The sequence below is a fragment of the Humulus lupulus genome, chromosome X (genome assembly GCF_963169125.1).
Source record: "Humulus lupulus chromosome X, drHumLupu1.1, whole genome shotgun sequence".
Classification (NCBI taxonomy): domain Eukaryota; kingdom Viridiplantae; phylum Streptophyta; class Magnoliopsida; order Rosales; family Cannabaceae; genus Humulus; species Humulus lupulus.
The window spans coordinates 19,792,282-19,814,788 of NC_084802.1; the positions used below are offsets into that span (position 1 = coordinate 19,792,282).

The following is a 22,507-nucleotide window of genomic DNA, read 5'->3' on the forward strand; positions in this document are numbered from 1 at the left end:
CCTAGGTGAGTTCCCTCAAAGGCCCAGCCTTTGTTAGTCTTTGAATCCTATCATAGAAAATATGACTAAAGCGAAGATGCCAAAGGTACGTCATTTCTAACGTTATTGACCTTTTGTCGTTTAACGGTCCTAGATTTAGCTATCTTAAACAACTCATTATTTAGAACATAGGGTTCATTTAGTTGCAATAGGTATAGCCCGTTTTTCATACATCCACCCCACAATTCACATCCATTTGAAGAAATGAGATTTTATTACTTGTGAAAGTAACTACAAATTGTTGTTGATGTAATAAGAAAAACAGAAATTCAAAATGTCCATTGAAAATCGGAATAAAATAAAAATTGTCTTAAAACAATATATTTATTTCCAAAATACATTCAAACTTATCATTTTTCCTTGTTTGAAAAGAACAGGACATGATGGATTCCAAGTTGTGGCTTTTTATCCTTCATAGCTTTCCCAATGCTAAAAAGGTGTAAAAAAATACATGCATGTTTAGTAGATCTTAATTCAGCGATCCAAAACCGAAGTATCATCCTCTAAAATCACATACATCAAAGACAAATTTTGTTATCTTGGGTTCCATATGCCTTGAGTGTCGGGCAATCTTGTTCCAATTCCCAGTCTCCTTGTAGTTGGAAACACCCCCCTTTTTGTGTACTTATAATCAAGTCTTGCTCCAAGATGCTTTGCAACATTTGGTGCCTTGCCAATGGACTTCTTATTCCTTTTGTTTGAATTTCTTCCTCATTTGCTCTTCAAAAAAGAAGCTTAAAGCAGCTTCTCCTTGAGCTTATTTAGTAGTATTAGCATCGTTTCATTTGCTCGAACCACCATCAACAATCGTCTTTTGAAGGATTTGGTGATCGTTGCATAGGAAAAATAGGAATATATTTTATCATCACGAACTCGATGTTGTCCATAATCAACACCATGTTGATGTTGGACAAACATTTCGTGAGGTTCTCACCATAGAGTAACCTTTTATAGATTAGAGAAAGTATAAGGTGGGAAGCCTGGAGCTACGATTATCAACTAAGTAGAAATCAACGCATTGCTTGACAAACCCTTATTCATTAATTTTTTAGAAATAGCATAACAGTGTCCCGATAGGCGAGAGTCGAATATATTCACTTAGTTAAATAGAGAAACATCTCAATTAATAAAATGTCATAGACTTTTATTAACTACATATCCATCCGATCAAAGTAACAAAAACGCATATGTATCAGTAGGCAAGAGTCGCAAATATTTATTACGTTATGAGTTTGACCCACGATTTTGATTATTATAGACTTAATTTCTATAGTCACTGTAGGGATGAGTCTATAGAAGGCCCGCTATAACCATATATCCTAAGAAATTTAACCATGTTAAGAAGTCCAGTGAACACCTTCCGTAAGGAAACAAAATCAAAGTGTCATGAGGCCCCACTGAACTCTAACCTTGTTAAATCAACGGTGGATATCGAATTCAAAATTTTAAAACTCATTATTAAATAAATTAGTATTTTATTCTTTTTGAAAAATTTCAACTTAGGTTTGCCAAATTATTAAAATAATTAATAAACCAACATAGGTTTTCCAAATTATTAAAGTAATTAATAAACCAACTTAGGTTTGCCAACTTAATAAAATAATTAATAAACCATAGTTATAATTTTTTCATTAATTCTAAAATTACCATTGAAAATTAATCCAAAAATTAGAATTAGTTTGTTTCTAATTAATTATTAGGTCCAACTAAAAAGAATAACCTAATACAATTAAGTCAAACTTAGGTAAATGAGCATTAACAATTCGAGCTTGCATGGAGGAGAGCTAGGTTCAGTATATCGGATCCGCTACTAAGGCTCCCTAACTTCCACACAAAGCCCAAAAAGACAGGAATTTGAACATTTGTTTTATTAATTGTTATTCAATTGATTAGGCCCAATCCAGTAATGCAAAGCAAATGAGCCTTCACAAGTGGAACCACCCACAAGAGAGGAATTTAAACTTTACATGTTCAATTAGGCCAAAATAAAACTTTATATTTATGAAAGTTTTATTTGAGTTTTTCCACATTTTTCAAACACAAAAATTGGGTCATCATCATACTTATATTTAAAGCTCAAATGCAAATAATAACTTAATAATGATGCTTGATATGTTAATAATTGGATGGGCCTAACATGTTACTCTATAAGCATGTATTATTAAATTATGCAAATATACCACAACAATATACTATTTTGCAAAATACCATAATTAATTAACATCGAATTCATTAGATAAAATTCAATATAATTAATTAAACAAGTTGCAAAATATTAAATTAATTAAAATAGAATTTATTAAACAAAATTTAATTTCAAATAGCTAATTTAACCTAGGCTGTTAAGTTGTTAGGAATGACAAGATATTTTATTTTTAAATATTTTAACCAATTTTAAAATATCAAAATATATTTTAAGCAAATTTAAAATATCTAAAATATCTAGAATTATCTGATAACCAATTATAAATATTTTAAATAATAAAAATATATTGAAGAATTAGATAACTAATTTTAATATTTTATTTATAACAAAATAAAAAAAAAATCTTAGAATATCTTGATTATCAGATAACTAATTCAAAATATTTTGAAAAGCTAAAATATCTAAAATAATCAGATAATCAATTTTAAATATTTTAAACTTAACCACACAAAATATCCAATTTAAAAAAATTATAAAAATTAACATTTTTTTTTGTGAAAAAGCCCACTGCGAGCCCGGCGTACGGACGCCGTACGGTCTCGGGGTCCATACGACTTTTTTATGCGTGTTCGTCACGCATACTGTTGACTGTGTTTTTAGCCAACGACGTGAGAACATAAAAAACGATGAACCTTCAAGAGAAGTTAAACGACACAGACAGTTTTATCAAGAAAAGTAAATAACACAAGAGATTTTATAGTGGTTCAACCCAGATCAGTCGGTAATAGCCTAATCCACTTAGAGTTGTAATTATAGATCTATACTCAAGATCAGATGGACTGAGTCAACTGAGTTTCTTCAGTACAGATTGCAAAAATACAAGAATTCTTTCAAATACCAGCACTTTCTCTCTCTAGAATACTCAAACCCAAATTTTCCCAAAAAATCTAGAAAGAAGGAGCAGAAGCCCCTTTCTAATCCCATCAGCCACATATTTATATGCTTATGATCATATATCTAATATCCTCTAGAATAGGGATATTTTATTATATTTATTACATTTAAATTACAAAAAACATTCAAAATGTAATAAAACCCCCAATTTGTGGGAAGAAGGAGAGATTCCCGGGTGTGCGAAGACCGGTTCTTGTTGAAGTCGTTTATGGGAATCTTGACTTAGTCCTCTCTATCTGGTCGACCCATATCTCCTACTGACCACCCATGCAAGTGCTGGTCGGACACATGCATGCTGGACATATGCAAGTGCTGGTAGGACAAGCATTTGCTGGTCGGACATATGCATGGTGGTAGGACATGTTTTTGTTGGTCGGACAAGTGCATGGTGGTAGGACATGCACTCCTCTCCTCTAACAAGGCACTCTCCTCTAGCATGCCATATCTCTCCTCTAACATGGCACTCTTTATTTGGGCAACCATGCACTTGCTGGACATATGTATAAAGACCACATTCTTGGGGTCTCCTCGGATCAAGGTCCCCTGGGCTCTCCTCGGACCACTCTCTTGGGTTCTCCTCGGACCAAGGTCCCTTGGGGTCTCCTCGGACCAAGGTCCCTTGGGCTCTCCTCGGACCACTCTCTTGGGTTCTCCTCGGACCAAGGTCCCTTTGGCTCTCCTCGGACCAAGGTCCGACCTCACCTTGGCCTTTCATCGAACCAAGGTCCGACCGGGCACTTGGACTGCTCCTCAGATGTACTTGGCTTGGACGCGACACTCTCAAGCAGTCAAAACTCTTCATCAGTCTACCGGGTCACTATATCACAACTGTAAGGAGTCAATGTATTTATTGACTATTTAATGTGTCTTTTACGGACCATGTACTGCCATTTGTCACTTCTATTGCCACGTCATCAATCTCCATTTTTGGGGATAACACATACTACTCAATCAGTCCAAAAAATTAAAAATCAGTGCAATTTTTCAATCCCAAAACAAGCAAGAAACAACCAAATTATTGCTAAATTTATAGAACAAAACATAAACATGCACCATCCAATTCACACCCTAACATATCAATCAATTTCATACATGTTCATTCATGAAAATAAACTAGCAACCTATGACTCTGAGGCCAATTGTAGGAAATACATATTAGAGGATCTTTATTTATTTCATGTAATTTACATATTATCAAACAAACATATAAATTCCTAGAACATGCTCCTATGAAATTGATACAAAACAGAGTTAAGTATAGAAACTTACATATACGCAGCGGAACTGGAATAACTCCTTCCTTCAATCTCTCTAACCCTTGATTCCTTTCTGTAGCAAAGTATCATCAAGAGATTAAACTAGATCAACAGCACAGTCTTCCTCACCAAGCCTTTGATCAACCTAGAACTAGTGTGAGCTGGTTCTCAACACATGAGATAGAGATCTAGAAGAGAAGAAGAAGAGTGAGTGGTCAAGAAAGGATTAGACTGTCTAGGTTTTCACTTACCCAATGAATCAATTGAGACTAACTTCCTTTTGAAAACCCTAGATATCATATTCTTTATATAGGCAACTTAATGGGCTTTATTTAAATTTAAATTAAATTAAATAATAATAAGAAAAAAGATAAAAGCCTTGGGCTCCCACAAATGAACTTGGGCCGAATCTCTTTGTTTTGAATTTAAATCCCAACTGGGCCTAAATTCAAAAGTTTTTATTTATTTATTTTAATTAATTAATTAAATCCTTATTCAAATTAACTAGTTATAATATGAAACTTGATTTAATATTATTTATTTATATTGACACCAATTTATCAATATTAATAAATTTACCCAAAGATCTTCTTTTGTTATCTAAATCTCATATCTCTGTAAATTTTCCAAAAGTAACCTAATCAACTTTAAAAATCCTAATTGATAATTAAATCAATTAATTGAGACATTATAGATGATTTACTCAAAGGTGATGCGGGGACCATGGATCCATGAAATCAAGCTCTAATAAATTACCGTGAATTTATTTACGAATAATTTCACTACCTTATTAATTCCTCGTGACTCCACTATAGACTCGGAATTGAACTCTTGAATTCATAGAACGTATTTTCCAAACCATAAATACGTTATCCATTGTTATAACCATTACAGTCAATCAATCATTTATCAATGACTTACTAACGAGATGGGTCCAAATTACCGTTTACCCCTCATCAATATTTTATCCTTAATTCCCACTAAGTTCCTTATAAATGATACTTCCGTGAACTTAATCATAGAAATGAGATCTCAGTCATTTAATCTTTTGAACAAAGCAATTAAGGAAATCATCTTTTCACTTCTCATACAAAAGTTATAGATTTCATATCTATGAATAATACTCTCACTCAATTACACTACTAAATATCTCCAAGATATAAGTATGGGCTAGACTGTAGGATAAGCTGGTAACGAACAAGTCAAAATATTTTTAAATAATATAATTAGAAGAATATTATCACTCAGAATTAAGATTGACTTTACCTATGGTCAACGTTGTGACATTATTAGATTTGATAGCAACGATACTTATTTATCAATCAATAGTCAATATCGTTCCTAGTCTGATGTAACCAATTACATCCGATCTTATCTACTTGGTCAATGCCTTGGACAAGACATCACACCCCGAATGTGTAAATAGATCATATCGTAGATTGCCTAATTAGTGAAAATCCAATGCATTGATCTAATCTTAGGACTCGTTCTTTTGAACATATAATTATAACTATAATCCACTGTAACCTAGTCACTATAATTGTAACAATCCATATGTTAGAGATTTTATAAATGTTTGTATTATTTCAATAATCATGTAATAAAACAAGCAAACAAGACGGTTGTCAAACTAAATGATTTCTACTACTTTTATTGACAATGTGAAATTGTGTTACATGTCCGACATGGTTTTATAAGGGCATAAAATCCAACAAAAACACTCTTAGCATGTTTTCAAATAGCATACCATCATCAAACTGCATAAATAATTTTCATTAATCAATAAATAACCTCTAATCTAAAACAAAGCAACAACTAATCAAATCTAATGATCAAAACATATATCTCCAAGATGTAAGTATGGGCTAGACTGTAGGATAAGCTGGTAACGAACAAGTCAAAATATTTTAAATAATATAATTAGTAGAATATTATCACTCAGAATTAAGATTGACTTTACCTATGGTCAACGTTGTGACATTGATTAGATTTGATAGTAACGATACTTATTTATCAATCAATAGTCAATATCGTTCCTAGTCTGATGTAACCAATTACATCTGATCTTATCTACTTGGTCAATGCCTTGGACAAGACATCACACCCCAAATGTGTAAGTAGATCACATCGTAGATTGCCTAATTAGTGAAAATCCAATGCATTGATCTAATCTTAGGACTCGTTCTTTTGAACATATAATTACAACTATAATCCACTGTGACCTAGTCACTATAATTGTAACAATCCATATGTTCGAGATTTTATAAATTTTTGTATTATTTCAATAATCATGTAATAAAACAAGCAAGCAAGACGGTTGTCAAACTAAATGATTTCTACTACTTTTATTGACAATATGAAATTGTGTTACATGTCCGACATGGTTTTATAAGGGCATAAAATCCAACAAAAACACTCTTAGCATGTTTCCAAATAGCATACCATCATCAAACTGCATAAATAATTTTCATTAATCAATAAATAACCTCTAATCTAAAACAAAGCAACAACTAATCAAATCTAATGATCAAAACATACACATATATTGACAAAACATCAAATACTATTATAAAACGATGATCCAAGAATCAAACCATAAAATCAATCATAGATTAGGGGAAAATATATTACCTTCCTTGATTGTGTTCAAGAACAAAAAAGCAAAAGAACAATCTTGACACCTAGTAATTTCGAACACCACAAAGAAAAGAAAGAAAAGAAAACTTAGCATCGAGGAGGAGAAACTTATACTAAGGGGAATCAAAACCAAAATCCAAGATCTAATCAGACCTAGTAATTTTGAACCCCTAGCCTTCTTCTCCTTCTTCCTATCTTTCTTCCTCTTTCTATCTCATGCTCTCTCTTCCTCTCTATTCCTCTATTCTAGGCAGCCACCCTAAGAGCTCTTCAAGCTCTCATTTTTTTCTATTTAAGGGCCTAATGGTCGAACCCTAAGTGTGGGTGGGAAAAGGGAACTTTCCCAAATTCTATTTTCCATTGATTTTTCCTTTAAATAAAAATAATTAAAGAAAATGATATGTCTACCTAGCTAAATAAGGAAACCATTATTTTCCGTGGTCTTCACTTTCCACACGCCTACTCTCTCTCTCTCTCTCTCTCTCTCTCTCTCTCTCTCTCTCTTGTTTTCAATTTTACACTTGTGTGAAGACAAGTGTTCTCGAGTTTTCCCTTCTTATAATTTCATTTTCATTAAATAAAATAGGGAAATTAATATGCATGGAAATCTAATGCATGCTTATCATGCATACCATGCACATATTCACACACAAAGTGCACAAGTCTACCCTACTAACCATGCACTATCATGCACCTAATCAAAACTCATAAATAAATTCACAAAATAAATCAAATAAATAAAACAAATAAAATTCAATTAACTCTAAACATTCAAATAATTAACTTAAAATTCCTAACACTTAAAAATGAAAAAAAATAAAGTAACTAATAAAAATAAAAAAATTTGGTGCACTACATTATACCCTCCTTAAAAGGAATTTCGTCTCGAAATTCTTTCTTATCCAATAACTCGAGGTATCTTTCTTTTATGTCATTCCTCTAGTTCCCATGTTGCCTCATTCTTCGTATTATTCTTCCACATGACCTTATCCAATGGAATCTTCTTGAACCTCTGTTCCTTGATTCCCTCTTCAATGATACGCTTCAGCTGCTCATCGTAACTCAGGTCCTTCTCTAGTTGTAACGGTTCATAACTCAAGACATGGGAGGGATATGACACACACTTTCACAACATCGAAATGTGAAGGACATTATGCGCTTAGCGAGTATTGGGGCAGTGCCAAACGATACATAACTTGTCCAACTTTGTCCAAACTCTCATATGGACATATACATCTCAGGCTCAACTTTCCTTTCTTGTCAAAATGCATAACTCCATTCATTAGCGAGACTATCAAAACACAACTCACCAACTGAAAAACTCGATGTCCCTTCTCTTAAGGGCCACGTATAACCCCTTCTCGCCTACTTTGAGCAGTAAGATTGTCCTGGAGAAATCACTTAATTTCCTCATTAGCTTCTCTAACCATCCTGAGGCCTAATATATGTTCCTTCCCAACTTCATCCCAGTTCAAGGGAGATCTACACTTGCGTTCATATAGCATCTCGTAGTAGCCATTCCAATAGCATACTAATGACTATGGTTGTAAGAAAACTCCATTAGAGGTAGGGATCAGTTTTCAAGTTTCTAAAAAAGAATCCAAAGTACAATACCTCAACATAACTTCCAAAAATCTGGTTGGTCATCTCACTTTGCCCATCTGTCTAAGGGTGAAAGCAGTACTGAATTTCAACCTTGTACCCAATTCTTTTCTATGTATCCTTCCAAAGTTCGAAGTAAACACTGAGCCTCTATCAACAATAATCGACTTTGGTACCCCGTGAAGTCTCACAATTTCATTATTCTTATAATCTTGGCGATGTATTTCTTTATTCCTGACCACTAATATAACGTCTTAAGGTCTTGGTATGCTTTCGTTGATCTTAGATTCAAATAATGGGTGTCATATGGGCCTTTTCATAATTCTTAAACACACAAAGATTCTATCCTTACATCACGACAACCTCTTTTTGGAGAAAGAGAAGTCACCATTACCATTTCCTTGTACCAAAGCCTCTTGCTTTTCTAGGGCTCCATCTACTTTCCGCCAATCTCTATTCTGTTCTAACATAATGAATTATAGGGTGAGATTTGTTAAGCCTCCGATTACCAGCCTTATTCCAGCACTGATGATATGCCTTTTAAAAATGGTGCCTCCATATCTTTAGTGCAAACACTCATGTTGCCCACTCTAGGTCATGAGTAGGAAACCTTTGTTTATAACCTTGAATTTGTCTCGAGGCGTACGTTACCACCATTTCATTCTACATCAATAAGCATCCCAAGCCATTTTTGGACGCATCACAATACACCGTGAATCTCCCCCTTTGGTGGGAACACAAAAGATCGACACAAAGGTCAGCTTTCCTTTCACAGTTTGGAAACTTCCTTCCCGTTTCTTGGCCCAGGTGAACTCTTTGGTGATTATGGGCTCAGTTTGATCAAGGGCGTCGCAAGCTTGGAGAAACCTTCAACAACCTTCTGGTAATAACTTGATGACCCTAAGAAACTCCGGACCTCTGAGCCATTCTTGGTTTGGGACCAATTCCTAATGGACTCAATCTTAGCTGGTTCCACTGCTGTTCTGTCTTTGGATTCCAAATGCCTTACTTGTTCTTGACGTCTACTGTGTGCCTAACTCAAATGCTCCTCATTCTCTTCCTTAGTCCTAAAGTAGATTAGGGGTGTCATCTGTGAACACCACTGGGAACTTATCCAACACATCCTTAAATACTATATTCATCAATTCCATGAATGTCGTTGGGCATTGGTGAGTCCAAAAAACCTCACTAGAAACTTATGACACCTATAGCGAGCTTGAATGCCGTCTTGGGAACATCTCCCCTCACCCCCTCTCATTGATGGCATCCGGATCTCGGAATGCGAATCAATATTGGAAAACACTGCTGCCCCATGCAGTTGATCAAAAGGTCATCTATCCTAAGCAAACGATACTTGTTATCAATTGTGACCTTATTGTATTCTTGGTAATCGATGCACATTCTTATACTTCCATCCATTTATAAAAATTTCAAATATTGAAAGGATAATTATATTGAATACTTAAAATTCCTCAAAATAGGTCTTTACCATTCAAATATCCCAAAATATCCAAATATATCAAAAGAAAATCCCATTTATTTAATTAATAATACTAAACAAGGGATTTAGGGAAAAAAGGCTCTAAACTTCCATTGTCGACTCGTCCTCAGAGTCGTAATCAAAGATGTCCTCAGAGATATGAAAGTAATCAGGGGCACTAGCCCTTGCCCTTAACTTGTCGCTTACTTCCGGTATATCGTGTAGCACCTCTTGTCGCGTTGCTTCTCCCACAAGGTCGTGCACCATCTTCTCGTGCTCCTCTAGATCTACATCCTCATTTGGAGTAAGAATCATTTCCAGTCGATAGAACTCATAATTATCCACGAGCTCATAGATAGTGTGTTGGAAGTTAGCAAATCCTAGATCGTCTTGGATTATGTCGTGCCATGCTTAAGCTAGCTGGAGAAAAGCCTCGAGGACCATAGCTAGTGACTCCCTTAGCACCTAATATTGTTTGATGGGCCAGAGAAGCGCTCCAAAACATTACACACAGTGATATGGTACTGCTTTTTAAAACAATGAGTCCTAGTTTTGATAAATGTGATTGGTTATGCTAAACTATCATGTCACTGTATGTAATGTTTAAGAGCATATTTTGGGTGCACATATCATTACTTATTATTGAGTCATATAGAATAAATGTATGCACATATATATTGATATACGAGCGTACAATATGCTATTTAAATCCTGATTTCGATATCCTAAATTATCTAAAATTTCTTAAAAATTTGTGAGAACTCTGTTGTAACTACATTATCCACCGGTCATGTAAAAAAATATAAAGTTATAACTTATTCATATATAAAAAATATTAAAAATACCTATCGGTAAACAATTACTACAAAAAAATTTCCCATATATAAAGAGCTTGCTTGGTATTCCCATAAATTATTACATAATAGATTGCAAGAGTTAGAATATCTTTCCCACCTTACACTAAACAAAAAATACAAAAGAAAGTTATATTATATATTTACACAAGAAGACAGAAAAAAAAGAGTGTAACTTGTAATATTGATCCTTCTATAGAATATGGTAGATATTACTATATCTACTATTTTTTTGGTCAAAATATCTACTATCGAATTAAAAAAAAGTAATATATTATCTAATTAAAAAAATAATATTAATGCAACTTGCTACTCACGACTCACGAGTCTCGCTTAGCCGGACTTGTTTTTTTGGCTTAGATAAGAATATAGGACAATGCAACATCACATTACTATAAATACTCACCTCCCTGAGTTAAGTTCTTTATTATCTTTTGGAAAGTAAAAGTTCAAATAGTCCAAACCAACTTTTCTTTTGTTTCTTTATTAGCTAGCTACTACAAATTTTCTTTCTCAAAATATCAAAAACAAAATTAGTTATTGAAAAATATAACAAATTTTTTTTTTTTTTTACCTTAGACTAATATAATCTAATCACAACTAAATAGTCAGGTAATATTTTAAGGCTACAAATTGGGTTACTGTTCATCGAGCGTTGACCATTTACGCTCAAACTATGGATAGAATTTCATATATATATATATTTTGAGTTAATTAGAGAAAAGAAAAAAGGTATGACAACTTTTTCAATTTTATATAGTCTTATTGGTACTATGGGATGAGTTCCCCATGTTCTGTTGGCTAAACTATTACGGTGGCTTCTACAACAACGGCCACGTCACTCAGAACATATAATATAATAACAAAAGTATTCGTAGGAAAGAACTTCTCCTGGTGCCACGTGTCACTAACCAAAGGCGCCGCTGGTAAAACTCCAAAACCCAAAACCCGAAACCAAACATTATGAGACCACCGGTTTTAAAGCTGTGGTTTTTACAATTGGACACCAATGCAATTATTTTCATAATCTGGTTTTGATTTTTTTTTTGGTAAGCATGATCTGGTTTTAACTTTTGTGTCCAGCAAATATGGTATTATGCTTTGGGACCATTTGACAATTTAGTACACCAAGATTTTTTTATTATTATTATTTTTTTTTTTTTTGAAAAAAAAAACTGTGTTTGTCCACTTATATAAATACCCTCTTTCCCATCTCTGATACTCACTACAATCATCTAAGCTGATCTATCATAGCTTTGAAAAAACTGTTACTTTCACAAAATCACAGTCGTTTTCTGAGGAGAAAAAGAAGAAGAAGAAGAAGCCATGTCGAGCACAGCTGGTCAGGTCATTAAGTGCAGAGGTCAGTCTTTTTCTTCATTGATTCCTTTTTTTTTACTCATTTTTCTTATGATCGATCTTCTTCTTTGTTGTTTTGTATTGTTAATGATCATTTGTAGGATTTAATTTCTGTTAACTGTGATTACTGATGCTGAGTCACTGAAAATCTCATTGAAAAAAATTACACTTTCCTTTTTCTAGTAGCAGGGTAATACGTCATCCTACCCTTTGATGACTTGGAATCCTCTGTATTTTCTTAAAAAAATATTTTGTTTTTTCGAATGAGAAAAGAATGTTGGAGATTTTTTGACCAAAAACATAAAGTAAAATTGTTACAAATGGCAATCTAAGCCTAGATTTTGCAGAAAATTGTCTTTCTATGACTAGCGTGGTCGGATTTTTTTTTTTTCCTTTCAATAAAAATATTAAAAAACAAAAGAAATATTAATAATAGTAGTATGGGGTTTATGTGATTTCAGCTGCTGTGGCATGGGAAGCTGGGAAGCCACTGGTAATTGAGGAGGTTGAGGTGGCACCGCCACAGGCTAATGAAGTTCGTTTGAAGATCCTCTTTACCGCTCTTTGCCACACAGATGTTTATTTCTGGGAAGCCAAGGTAAATCTATGGATTATATAAAAATTTATTTATGTATATATTTTTTTTTTCCTTCAAAAAGAGACATTCTAAGCCTATACTCTAGATTCTGATGAGTGGTTTCTCTCTATAGGTAGCGTTGCAATTAGATTCTTTAGAAAGTAGTACTATTCTTGATCTTTCCATAAAACTTTTCATAGATAGATATATAGCATCATTTCTGTATATAATCTTTCCCAAATATAATTTGGTTCTATTTTTGCAGGGTCAAACACCGGTGTTTCCTCGCATATTTGGTCATGAGGCAGGAGGGTACGTATTTGTATATGGAATTAGATTTTAACATCTTTGCCTTCAGCTTTTATTAATTTTTTTTATTTTTTTGTAGAAGATCATAGTAAGTAACTAGCTGATGTGACTTGATCTCTGTTTGCAGAATTGTTGAGAGTGTTGGTGAGGGTGTCACCGAGCTTCAGCCAGGTGACCATGTTCTGCCGGTGTTCACCGGGGAGTGCGGGGATTGCCGCCACTGCAAGTCGCCGGAGAGCAACATGTGTGATCTTCTAAGGATCAACACGGACAGAGGTGTTATGCTCAATGACGGGAAGACCAGATTCTCCAAGAATGGCCAGCCCATTTACCATTTTGTTGGGACCTCTACCTTCAGTGAATACACTGTTGTCCATTCTGGATGTGTTGCCAAGATCAACCCTGCTGCCCCACTCGACAAAGTTTGCGTACTTAGCTGTGGAATTTGCACAGGTTCGAATCAACATATAGACAGTATTAGGGGCGAAGCCCCACACTCGACTAACTTAAATTTCTAGCTTCGCCTCTCGGCTACTAAAGTATTATATGGAAGCATGTTTAGATTTGATTTTGATAAATTTGGTGTTGTTGCTTTGTAGGTCTTGGTGCCACTTTGAATGTTGCTAAGCCAGCAAAGGGATCAACTGTTGCCATTTTTGGATTGGGTGCTGTTGGTCTTGCTGTAAGTTACTCATTCTTGTTTGTTCTTTGTCACTCTGATTCTGTCTGTGTTAAAGGGTGTGTGACTATATCCTCTTCTCTTTTTAGGCTGCCGAAGGTGCGAGGATGGCTGGCGCTGCGAGGATCATCGGTGTTGATTTGAACTCGAACCGATTCGAAGAAGGTAAAGTTGTTAAAGGCTGTTGAGTCTGCATTATACATAGCTCTCAATTAAGTTGTTATATACTTGTGTGTGTTGATTTTTAATACCTATTCTTACTTGCAGCCAAAAAGTTTGGAGTCAATGAGTTTGTGAATCCAAAAGATCATAGCAAACCAGTTCAAGAGGTTATTGCTGAAATGACCGACGGAGGAGTGGACAGGAGTGTCGAATGTACCGGAAGCGTCCAGGCCATGATCTCTGCCTTTGAATGTGTTCATGATGTAAATACTTGACCAACTTCATCTTCTCTTGTTTGAAAGACGATCCAATTATATTGCATTGCATTGGTTATTCAAAGATTAACAACATTTTTTTACTGTTTTGGCTTAGGGATGGGGTGTTGCTGTACTAGTAGGTGTGCCAAACAAAGATGATGCATTCAAGACCCATCCAGTGAACTTCTTAAACGAGAGGACTCTAAAGGGTACCTTCTACGGTAACTATAAACCCCGGTCTGATCTTCCCGGTGTTGTGGAACAGTACATGAACAAGGTAAACTGGTCTTGTCTCTCTTTCTTTTAACAGAAGTAGTTTGAGATTATACTTCTTTGCTTTGAAGTGGGGTTGAACTAAATTTAGCCTGAATTGCTGAAACTAGTCTCTGGGACCATCATTATATATTATGGAACTGGTGCCACTTCTAATAAACCATAGAAAAAGAAGTAATTAACTTTTGAACTTAAATGTAGTCATAAGATTCCATGTGTGAACTTTATTAAATTACTGTGAAGCAAAAGCCTTATTCTTTTCAAGGAAACATACTATTTTAGGTATATTTCCATTGTTTATTATTGATCTTGGTCTAAATCATTGGTATAGAACTTGTCAATCTCACTTTGCTATTTCTAGTATTGACTTAGTTTTGATATTTGCAGGAGTTGGACATAGAGAAATTCATCACTCACACAGTCCCATTCTCTGAGATCAACAAGGCATTCGAGTACATGCTGAAAGGGGAGTCTATCCGTTGCATCATCCGCATGGAAGAGTAGAGTGTTGCTCAGATGGGTTCTCTGTGTTCCATCGAATAGTCGTTGAGTGTTGATAATCGAAGAGAATATGCCATGAAGGAGTTTATATGTCCAGCTAAATAAATATGTCTGCATTTTCGAGTCTTGTCTTTTGTCCAAATAAAGAAAAAAAAAACTCTTTTACAATAATATTACAGCGATTTAAACTTTTCCCCTTTTGTTCTTACTTATGTGATGATTTGTTTAGCTGTCTCTCTGATGATGATAAAGTTTATGCAAACTTGAAAAATTACAATATAACTACTGCAAGCATAGTATACTACAATCTATTATGAAGAGGTAACTCTTAGCCAATGGTGTTTGGCTCCTCAAATAGTGAACAAACAGAGCAATCGGTGTTGTCCTCGCTGAAACATTTCAAGTTGGCCATGTTTCTCTGACCACTTCAACCCAAGATCGTACCCAAGTTCATCCACATTCACTCATAAATGAATTCTTAAATCTAAGTTTATTTTGTACAAGTAGGTTTTCATATTGTTATAAGTACGAAAATCACTAGTGAAGAAATTGCCCAATTATTAACGGGTTTATATTTTTTTGGACTTTATATTTTGACAAATTATTCTTTGGACCTTATATTTTGTAAAATTGTTAAAATAGAATTCTAAACCCGATTTTGGTCAATGTTTTCTCAATTAAAATCACAAATTATTTACCAAACTAACAATTCAGAAAAAAAAAAAAAATTATTTTGATTAAAAACTGTGTTATTATATTCAAATTTTTTTTTCATCAAAATTGAGTTTATGGTTCTATTTTAACTATTTTACAAAACATAGGGTCCAAAAAGTAATTTGTCAAAACACAAGATCCAAACAGGTAATGAGACAAAACACATGATCTAAAAATGTATTAACCCATTATTAATTTCGGGTTGTGAGGTAAACACACCTATTTTTAAAAGCAATGACAACATCGTCTTTGACAGCATATCTGGCCTGACTCACTTAATATATTTTCTAACTTTGCATTTCTTCTAGACCATGAGAATTTTTTACTCTGATTTATTCTTATTTTTCAATAACAAGTGCTCATAATAAGATTTGCCTTATTATTTTCTTTAGGCCTCCATTGAGCTAACTGTGTATAACCATGTGAATAGTTGGAATTAGAAAGGATTTATATTTTTTAGACCCTATATTTTGTCACATTACCTGTTTGATTTTGTGTTTTGACAAATTATTTTTTGGACCATATATTTTGTAAAATGGTTAAATAAAACCTTAAACCTGATTTTGGTCAAAGTTTTCTCAATAGAAATCACAAATAATTCACCAAATTAACAATTCAAAACAAAAATAAAATAATTATGCTTAAAAATTGTATTATTATCTTCAATTTTTTTCTTCATCAAAATTGACTTTATGGGTCTATTTGAACTATTTTACTAAATATAGGATCCAAAAATGAATTTTTTAAAACACAGGATCCAAATAGGTAATCAGAAAAAATACAGGGTCCAAAAAGATATAAACTCAATTAAAAATTGTTACCACAAACATGTCTCATCTTTCATTGATGTGGTTGTAAATAATGACACATCATAATGTACAAAAATAATGTATAAATTGAGGACGTGTCTAGCATTATCATTCCAAATATTGAAATAGTTTGTGGTTTTTGTTCATTTAAAAAAAATACTTAGATATCATTTGGTTGGAGGGAATGAAAATAGAAGAATAGAAAATGGAATGAGAAATTGAATAGGAATGGAATAGAATAAAAATTAATATAAATAAAAAATTAATTTTTTTTTAATCTTGCATTAGAATGGTTATTCCTTACATTTTCAAATGGAATAGTTATTCCACAAAAAATGTGAAAAAACCTTTCCATTAGAATGATATTCTAATACACTAAAATGCAACTAAACAAATGAATGAAATACAAAATGATTATTTTTCATTTCGTTCGATTTTATTAACTCCAACCAAACATCAGCTGTTATTGAGGTTCTTTTCTTTATGCAACTTGGGGTTCCTTGCAAAAATCTCAAAATCTAAAGTCGATAGAGTTCTGGAATAAGATGAAATCAATAGTGTTGAATTGTCAAAGCCCTTGGGTAGTAATGGGAGACATACCCCAATGTTTTACAGATATATGATGCCAAGTGTGGGGAAAAAGCACTCAGCTAAGAGACATGTTTGAGAACAGAGAAGGGCAATTTGAGAGAGAAAATTGTTCGTGATAATCAAGAAATAAAAGATAAAAAAAGAATATGAAAAGGCTGTATATTCTCTTTGTATTAATTCCTTATTAAAATGCTTCAGCAAATAGTGCTGAATATATATTACAGTACCTTGTACAGGTATAATAAAATTGGTATTATTATAGGTGTAAAGGTGGACACATATTGTACAATTCCACAATCAGTGGAGGCTTGTCTGATCTAGAAGAATCATATGACAGTAAATACACAAGGCATATTCCATGCTATCAAATTCTTATTTTAACATGCTCCCTCAAGCTTGGCTATTGTAGTGATACTACAACAAGATTGTTCTTCATATATTCAAACTGAGTGATTGAAACAGCTTTGGTGAAAACATTTGCTATTTGCTCTTTTTTAGGGATATGCTTGATTTCAACAAGGCCTTGCTTGATGAGGTCTCTAATGTAATGCACATCACCTTCAGTTTGCTTTGTTCTGCTGTGAAAAACTAGATTAGATGAAAGCTACTTGGCACCTGCGTTATCGCACCAAATGACAGCAGGTGTACTGTGTTTCAGTCCGATTTTTTTGAACAATTCATTTAGCCAAGCAACTTCTGTAGCTGTTTGGGATAGTGCTTTGTATTCTACATCAGTTGATGACTCTTCCACAACTGTAACGCCCTAGTTACTCAAAGACCGTTACTGTAGACTTTAAATAGTACTTAACTCGCTAAACGAGTCATTTGGTTATAAATGTGCATCTAGGTTTTATTAATAGGCTAAGGTGAAAAATCTCAATCAAAATGAATGAATATATTTTATTTAAAACAAAAAACTGTACATGGGTCCATAAAGGTGTTTATAAAGTTATTTACAATATAAAATGGTCAGTACAGTGTAAAAATTACAACCCACCGACCTAAGCGGCAAAAATAGGGTTTAGTTCTTCTGAGAAACACCTTAGCCGTTGTGGTCAAGCAGCCACATATGTACACATCGCCACCTAAGCTCTCCACTCAAGGTTGGGTGAGCTTTTCTTTCCCTTTACCTGCACCACATAGCACCCGTGACCCAAGGCTCAGTAAGAAAACTTATTACTGTATATATGTAATATCAATAAATGATTCTGGTAATCATTCAGGGGCTTGCAGCCCTAATCAAATAAGTGAGTCACACTTTGGGCTCCGCACCCTAATCAAATAAGTGACTAATAAGTCTATCTTTGGATAGATGACTAATAAGTCTATCTCTAGGGCTCTACACCCTAAGCCATGTGACATTCAGTCACCTAAGCCTTTTGACTCTGGCTCTATGTAACTAGTCTTTAGACTAGACAAGCACTTTTAGATTTCATTGAACTTAGGGTCGGTCAAGCATTTCATGCTCGTGGTGATTAGATCTAATTATTTTGCCCTGTGTTAAACACATTAATGTCGTTCTTGACTCTTAAGCCAATACCATACGACCAGTGCTCATATCACCACTGAACTTGACTGATAAGTCACAGCTTCAGGATCAATACTAAACACCAATGACGTTCTCTGATTAATGAGTCATTTCCATACACAGATAAGCAAGGTTGTTATGCATTTACAATGCAATCAATGTCAATAAATAGACCACTCAACATGCTTTATCAATAACCATGCATATCACATATTGGGCGCAGTTTTCTTACCTTTGGTTCGAACGAGAAATAGTAGAAGAACGACCTTTGAGAACGATCAGTCCTTAAGTTCCTTAGCGGTCACCTAGTCATAACCAATATGAAATCTCATCAATAAAAATAAATAATAAAAGGGTTTATAATCTAAAACCTCGCTCCCGGGGCCTCGAATCATACTAAAATGGCTAGTTGATTCGATCCCGAGCCATAGGAAATGGAACCCCGAGCCTAAGCCCTTGAAAACTCCTCCCTGGCACAAAAGGAAGGGGTGGGTCATGACTTGGCCTAGTGAGTCGCGACGTGCCCCCAAGACAGAGAGCAATCTATCTGGGGTACCAGGGGCGGGTCGCGACTTGGCCTAGCAAGTCGCGGCGCACCTGCTTCACAGAGCCCAAGGGAGGCTCTGACTTGGGTCTAAGTCGCGACTTGCATGAACTAGGTCACGACTTGACCCAGCGAACCCAGCTCCCCTGCCCATTTTCTCAATTCAAACCTCAATCAAACCTCCATCAAACCATCCCAAAATCAAAACCAATCATGAACATAACATATCCACTAGTTTAACCACAAAACCCAAGCTTTGAATCATTTAAAACCACACCAAATAACCACTTTTAAGATCAAAACTCTCAAGCTCAAGAACTAACTCAAAACAGAGCAAAACTAGAAAATGAAGCTTAGAATTCTTACCCCTGACTTGAATTGAACCCCTTCCAATGACTGAACCAATAATCTAAGCTCACAAGCCTTGATTCCCTTGCTTGAATCCTCAATCTTGCCTTAAAATTCCAAGCCTCGAAGAAGAAGAAGAGATGATCGAGAGGTAGAAGGAAAAGAAATCTGTTTTGGCTGCTTAATTCCTTCTACAACCAGCCATTCTAGTTTAAATATATCCCTTGGTCAAAATACCAAAATTCCCCTAAGCCCATTTAGTTCCTTAAACAGCCACCCAAGGGCAAAACAGTCATTTCCCACTAATCCCACTAATTATAATTTATATCCTCCAATTTCCGTTATTCCCAATATTCTCAAATAATAATTAAATCATATCCCATTACCCGTTCATTCCCGGTAATGTACTAAGCATCAAATTACACTTGAGACTCACCCCGAGCCCGGTACTTAATCCCATTATGACCAAACTGCTAATTTACATTCTAAGATCGTCTCATGCCGAACAGCTCGAAAAAATCCACATTATAATGTGGTCTCATCCATAAATCATAAACATGCACATAAATATACATATATGCCCTCAACATGCCAAATTACAAAAATTCCCTTCTAATGATAAATGAACTCACATGCATGCAATTATCATCATATAATCATATAATCATGCATTTAATCACATAATGGCATAATAAATCAATTATGGATCTCTCGACCCCCTAATTTAGGCATTAAGCCACATTAGGGAATTTGAGACATTACAACAACCTTTTGTTTCTTTGAGAACCAGGTAATGAGATTGCCACCGAGGTACACATAGTATCATGTGGTTGACTTTCTATCATCGATGGAGCCTGCCCAATTCGCATCGCTAAAGCATTCCATTATCTAGCTGCTTGAAGGTTTAAACACAATGCTTTGTTCAATTGTTCCTTTGAGATACATGAGTAATCTTTTGCATACTGTCCAGTGATGCTGAATTGGATTATGCATAAATTGACTCAGTTTGTTAACTATAAGAGCTATGTCCGGTCGACTGAGTGTGAGATATTGTAAGCCCCCCATGACACTGCGAAAGAATGTGGGTTGTTCAAAGGGTTTGTTTTCATCAATACTTAGTTTTTCTCCCTGTGAGATGGGAGTTGGACTTGGCTTACATGAAAACATATTAGTTTTGCACAAAAAATCAGTTGTGTATTTAGCTTGGGACAAGTGAATATCATATGCTCCCCGAGTGATTTCAAAACCAAGAAAGTAATTCATAGACCCGAGCATCTTTAGAGAGAAAAATTGTTTGGGGTTAGTGATGATATTGGATACTTTGCTTTGATGATTGCTAGTCAGGAGGATGTCATCAACATAGACTAGGAGATATAGTTCAACATCGACATTCTTATAATAGAACAAAGAGGTGTCTGAGACAGAATTTTGGAAGCCAAGAGAGAGCAGAACCTGTTTCAATCGATCAAACCACACCCGAGGTACTTGGCGAAGACCATATAAGGCTTTGTTGAGCTTACAAACACATGTGGGATGAGTGTTGCTTACATAATCGATTGGTTGAGACATATAAGTAGTTTCAGAGAGATTTCCATTAAGAAATGCATTGTCAATGTCGACTTGTTGAATGTCCCATCGATTTTCAGCGGCAAGAGCAAGAATGACTCTAATAGTAGAGTTTTTTCACAACTAGACTGAATGTTTCAAAGAAACACACAAGGTTTTTGCTGAAAACATTTCGCCACAAGGCGTGCCTTATAGCATTGGACAATACCATCTTGATTCTTTTTCACTCTAAACACCCATTTGTTGTCAACCACACTCATGTTAGCAAGCCGTGGAATAAGTGACCATGTATTGTCCTTCATAAGAGCCAAGTATTTAGTGTCCATTGCTGCCTTCCAGTGAGGATTTTTAGAGCTTCGACATCACTTTCTGGTTTAAGCTTAGTCATTAAAGCCAAAGGTGAGGGAAAAACGGTGTGTAGAAATTATGGCTTATAGAAACTTGCTTTTGCTCTCATGATCATGGGATGAGTAGGTTGAGGTGGCTTAGGTGGAGATTATATTTTTGGTGAGGTATTTGCACTATTTCGAAGATGGGAGGCTGATGAGATTAGAGATAATGGTAGGTTGATATGAATATGGTGTAGTAGTGGATGAGGATGAGGTTCATGGACTAGTTTGGTGAGATACTGATAGAGGTGTTTGACAATTTTGTGGTGCGTTTTGACTTGCAGCTGATTCTTCATGAAGTGAAGGAGAGGAATGAGTTACACCGTCAATCACAACTCTATTTGCATGTTCAGAGGTCAGTGTTGGATTGTAAGGCAACCACTGGGGATACTAACTGGATTTAAGAGCAATATCTATGCAAGAAGAGTCATATTTGAAACCAGTTTTGAAGGGAAAGTCAGACTCATCAAAGGTGACTCTACTAGCAATGTAAACTCGACCAGATGTATTGAGACAAAGATACTCTTTATGACTCGAACTATAGCCAATGAATACATTTATGTTTTATGCTGATCTAAGTTGAAGTTTATTTTAATTGTATAGCCTAAGGTAAGGGTAGCATGCACAACCAAAGGTTTTTAACAATTTGTAGTTGGGCGTGAGACCAAACAATTTTTGGATAGGACTTTTGTAGTTTAAAACTGGTGTAACAAGGTGATTAATGAGGAAAGTAGCTGTTTAAAAATCTTCCCACCAAAAACGTTGAGGCATACTAGAGTGAGACTGGTTTCTGCAATATTTCTATGTTTTCTCTCGGCTTTGCCATTTTGTTAGTGTATGTGTGGACAAAGATGGCGAAATTTGATTACTAGAGCTTTGACATGAGGTTCAAAAGTTCTATATTCACCCCCCCCCCCCTCCCCAAATCGGTTT

At 34.8% G+C, this 22,507-nt stretch overlaps 1 protein-coding gene and 1 long non-coding RNA gene across 2 annotated transcripts; one reads left to right on the forward strand and one right to left on the reverse strand.

The window, feature by feature from the left end:
- Positions 1–12,172: 12,172 nt before the first annotated feature.
- LOC133807299 (alcohol dehydrogenase 1) lies at positions 12,173–15,277 on the forward strand. The gene is made up of 9 exons (XM_062245540.1): positions 12,173–12,331; positions 12,789–12,925; positions 13,170–13,216; positions 13,341–13,666; positions 13,813–13,895; positions 13,982–14,057; positions 14,160–14,317; positions 14,427–14,588; positions 14,972–15,277. The coding sequence occupies exons 1-9, from the start codon at positions 12,295–12,297 to the stop codon at positions 15,086–15,088; spliced, it is 1,143 nt and encodes a 380-aa protein (XP_062101524.1). The 5' UTR covers positions 12,173–12,294; the 3' UTR covers positions 15,089–15,277.
- A 2,798-nt stretch (positions 15,278–18,075) lies between these two features.
- Positions 18,076–22,465, reverse strand: LOC133804911 (uncharacterized). The gene is made up of 2 exons (XR_009878701.1): positions 18,960–22,465; positions 18,076–18,329 (listed from the first exon to the last, which is right to left on the reverse strand). It is a non-coding gene; the product is annotated as an uncharacterized LOC133804911 (long non-coding RNA).
- Positions 22,466–22,507: the final 42 nt, after the last annotated feature.

Excerpts from the sequence above, each read along its gene's own strand:
- LOC133807299 (XM_062245540.1), top strand. The coding sequence starts at position 12,295 with ATGTCGAGCACAGCTGGTCAGGTCATTAAGTGCAGAG. Across the intron at positions 13,217-13,340 it reads TTTGGTCATGAGGCAGGAGG|AATTGTTGAGAGTGTTGGTG; the intron begins GTACGTATTTGT and ends CTCTGTTTGCAG. Across the intron at positions 14,318-14,426 it reads CCTTTGAATGTGTTCATGAT|GGATGGGGTGTTGCTGTACT; the intron begins GTAAATACTTGA and ends GTTTTGGCTTAG.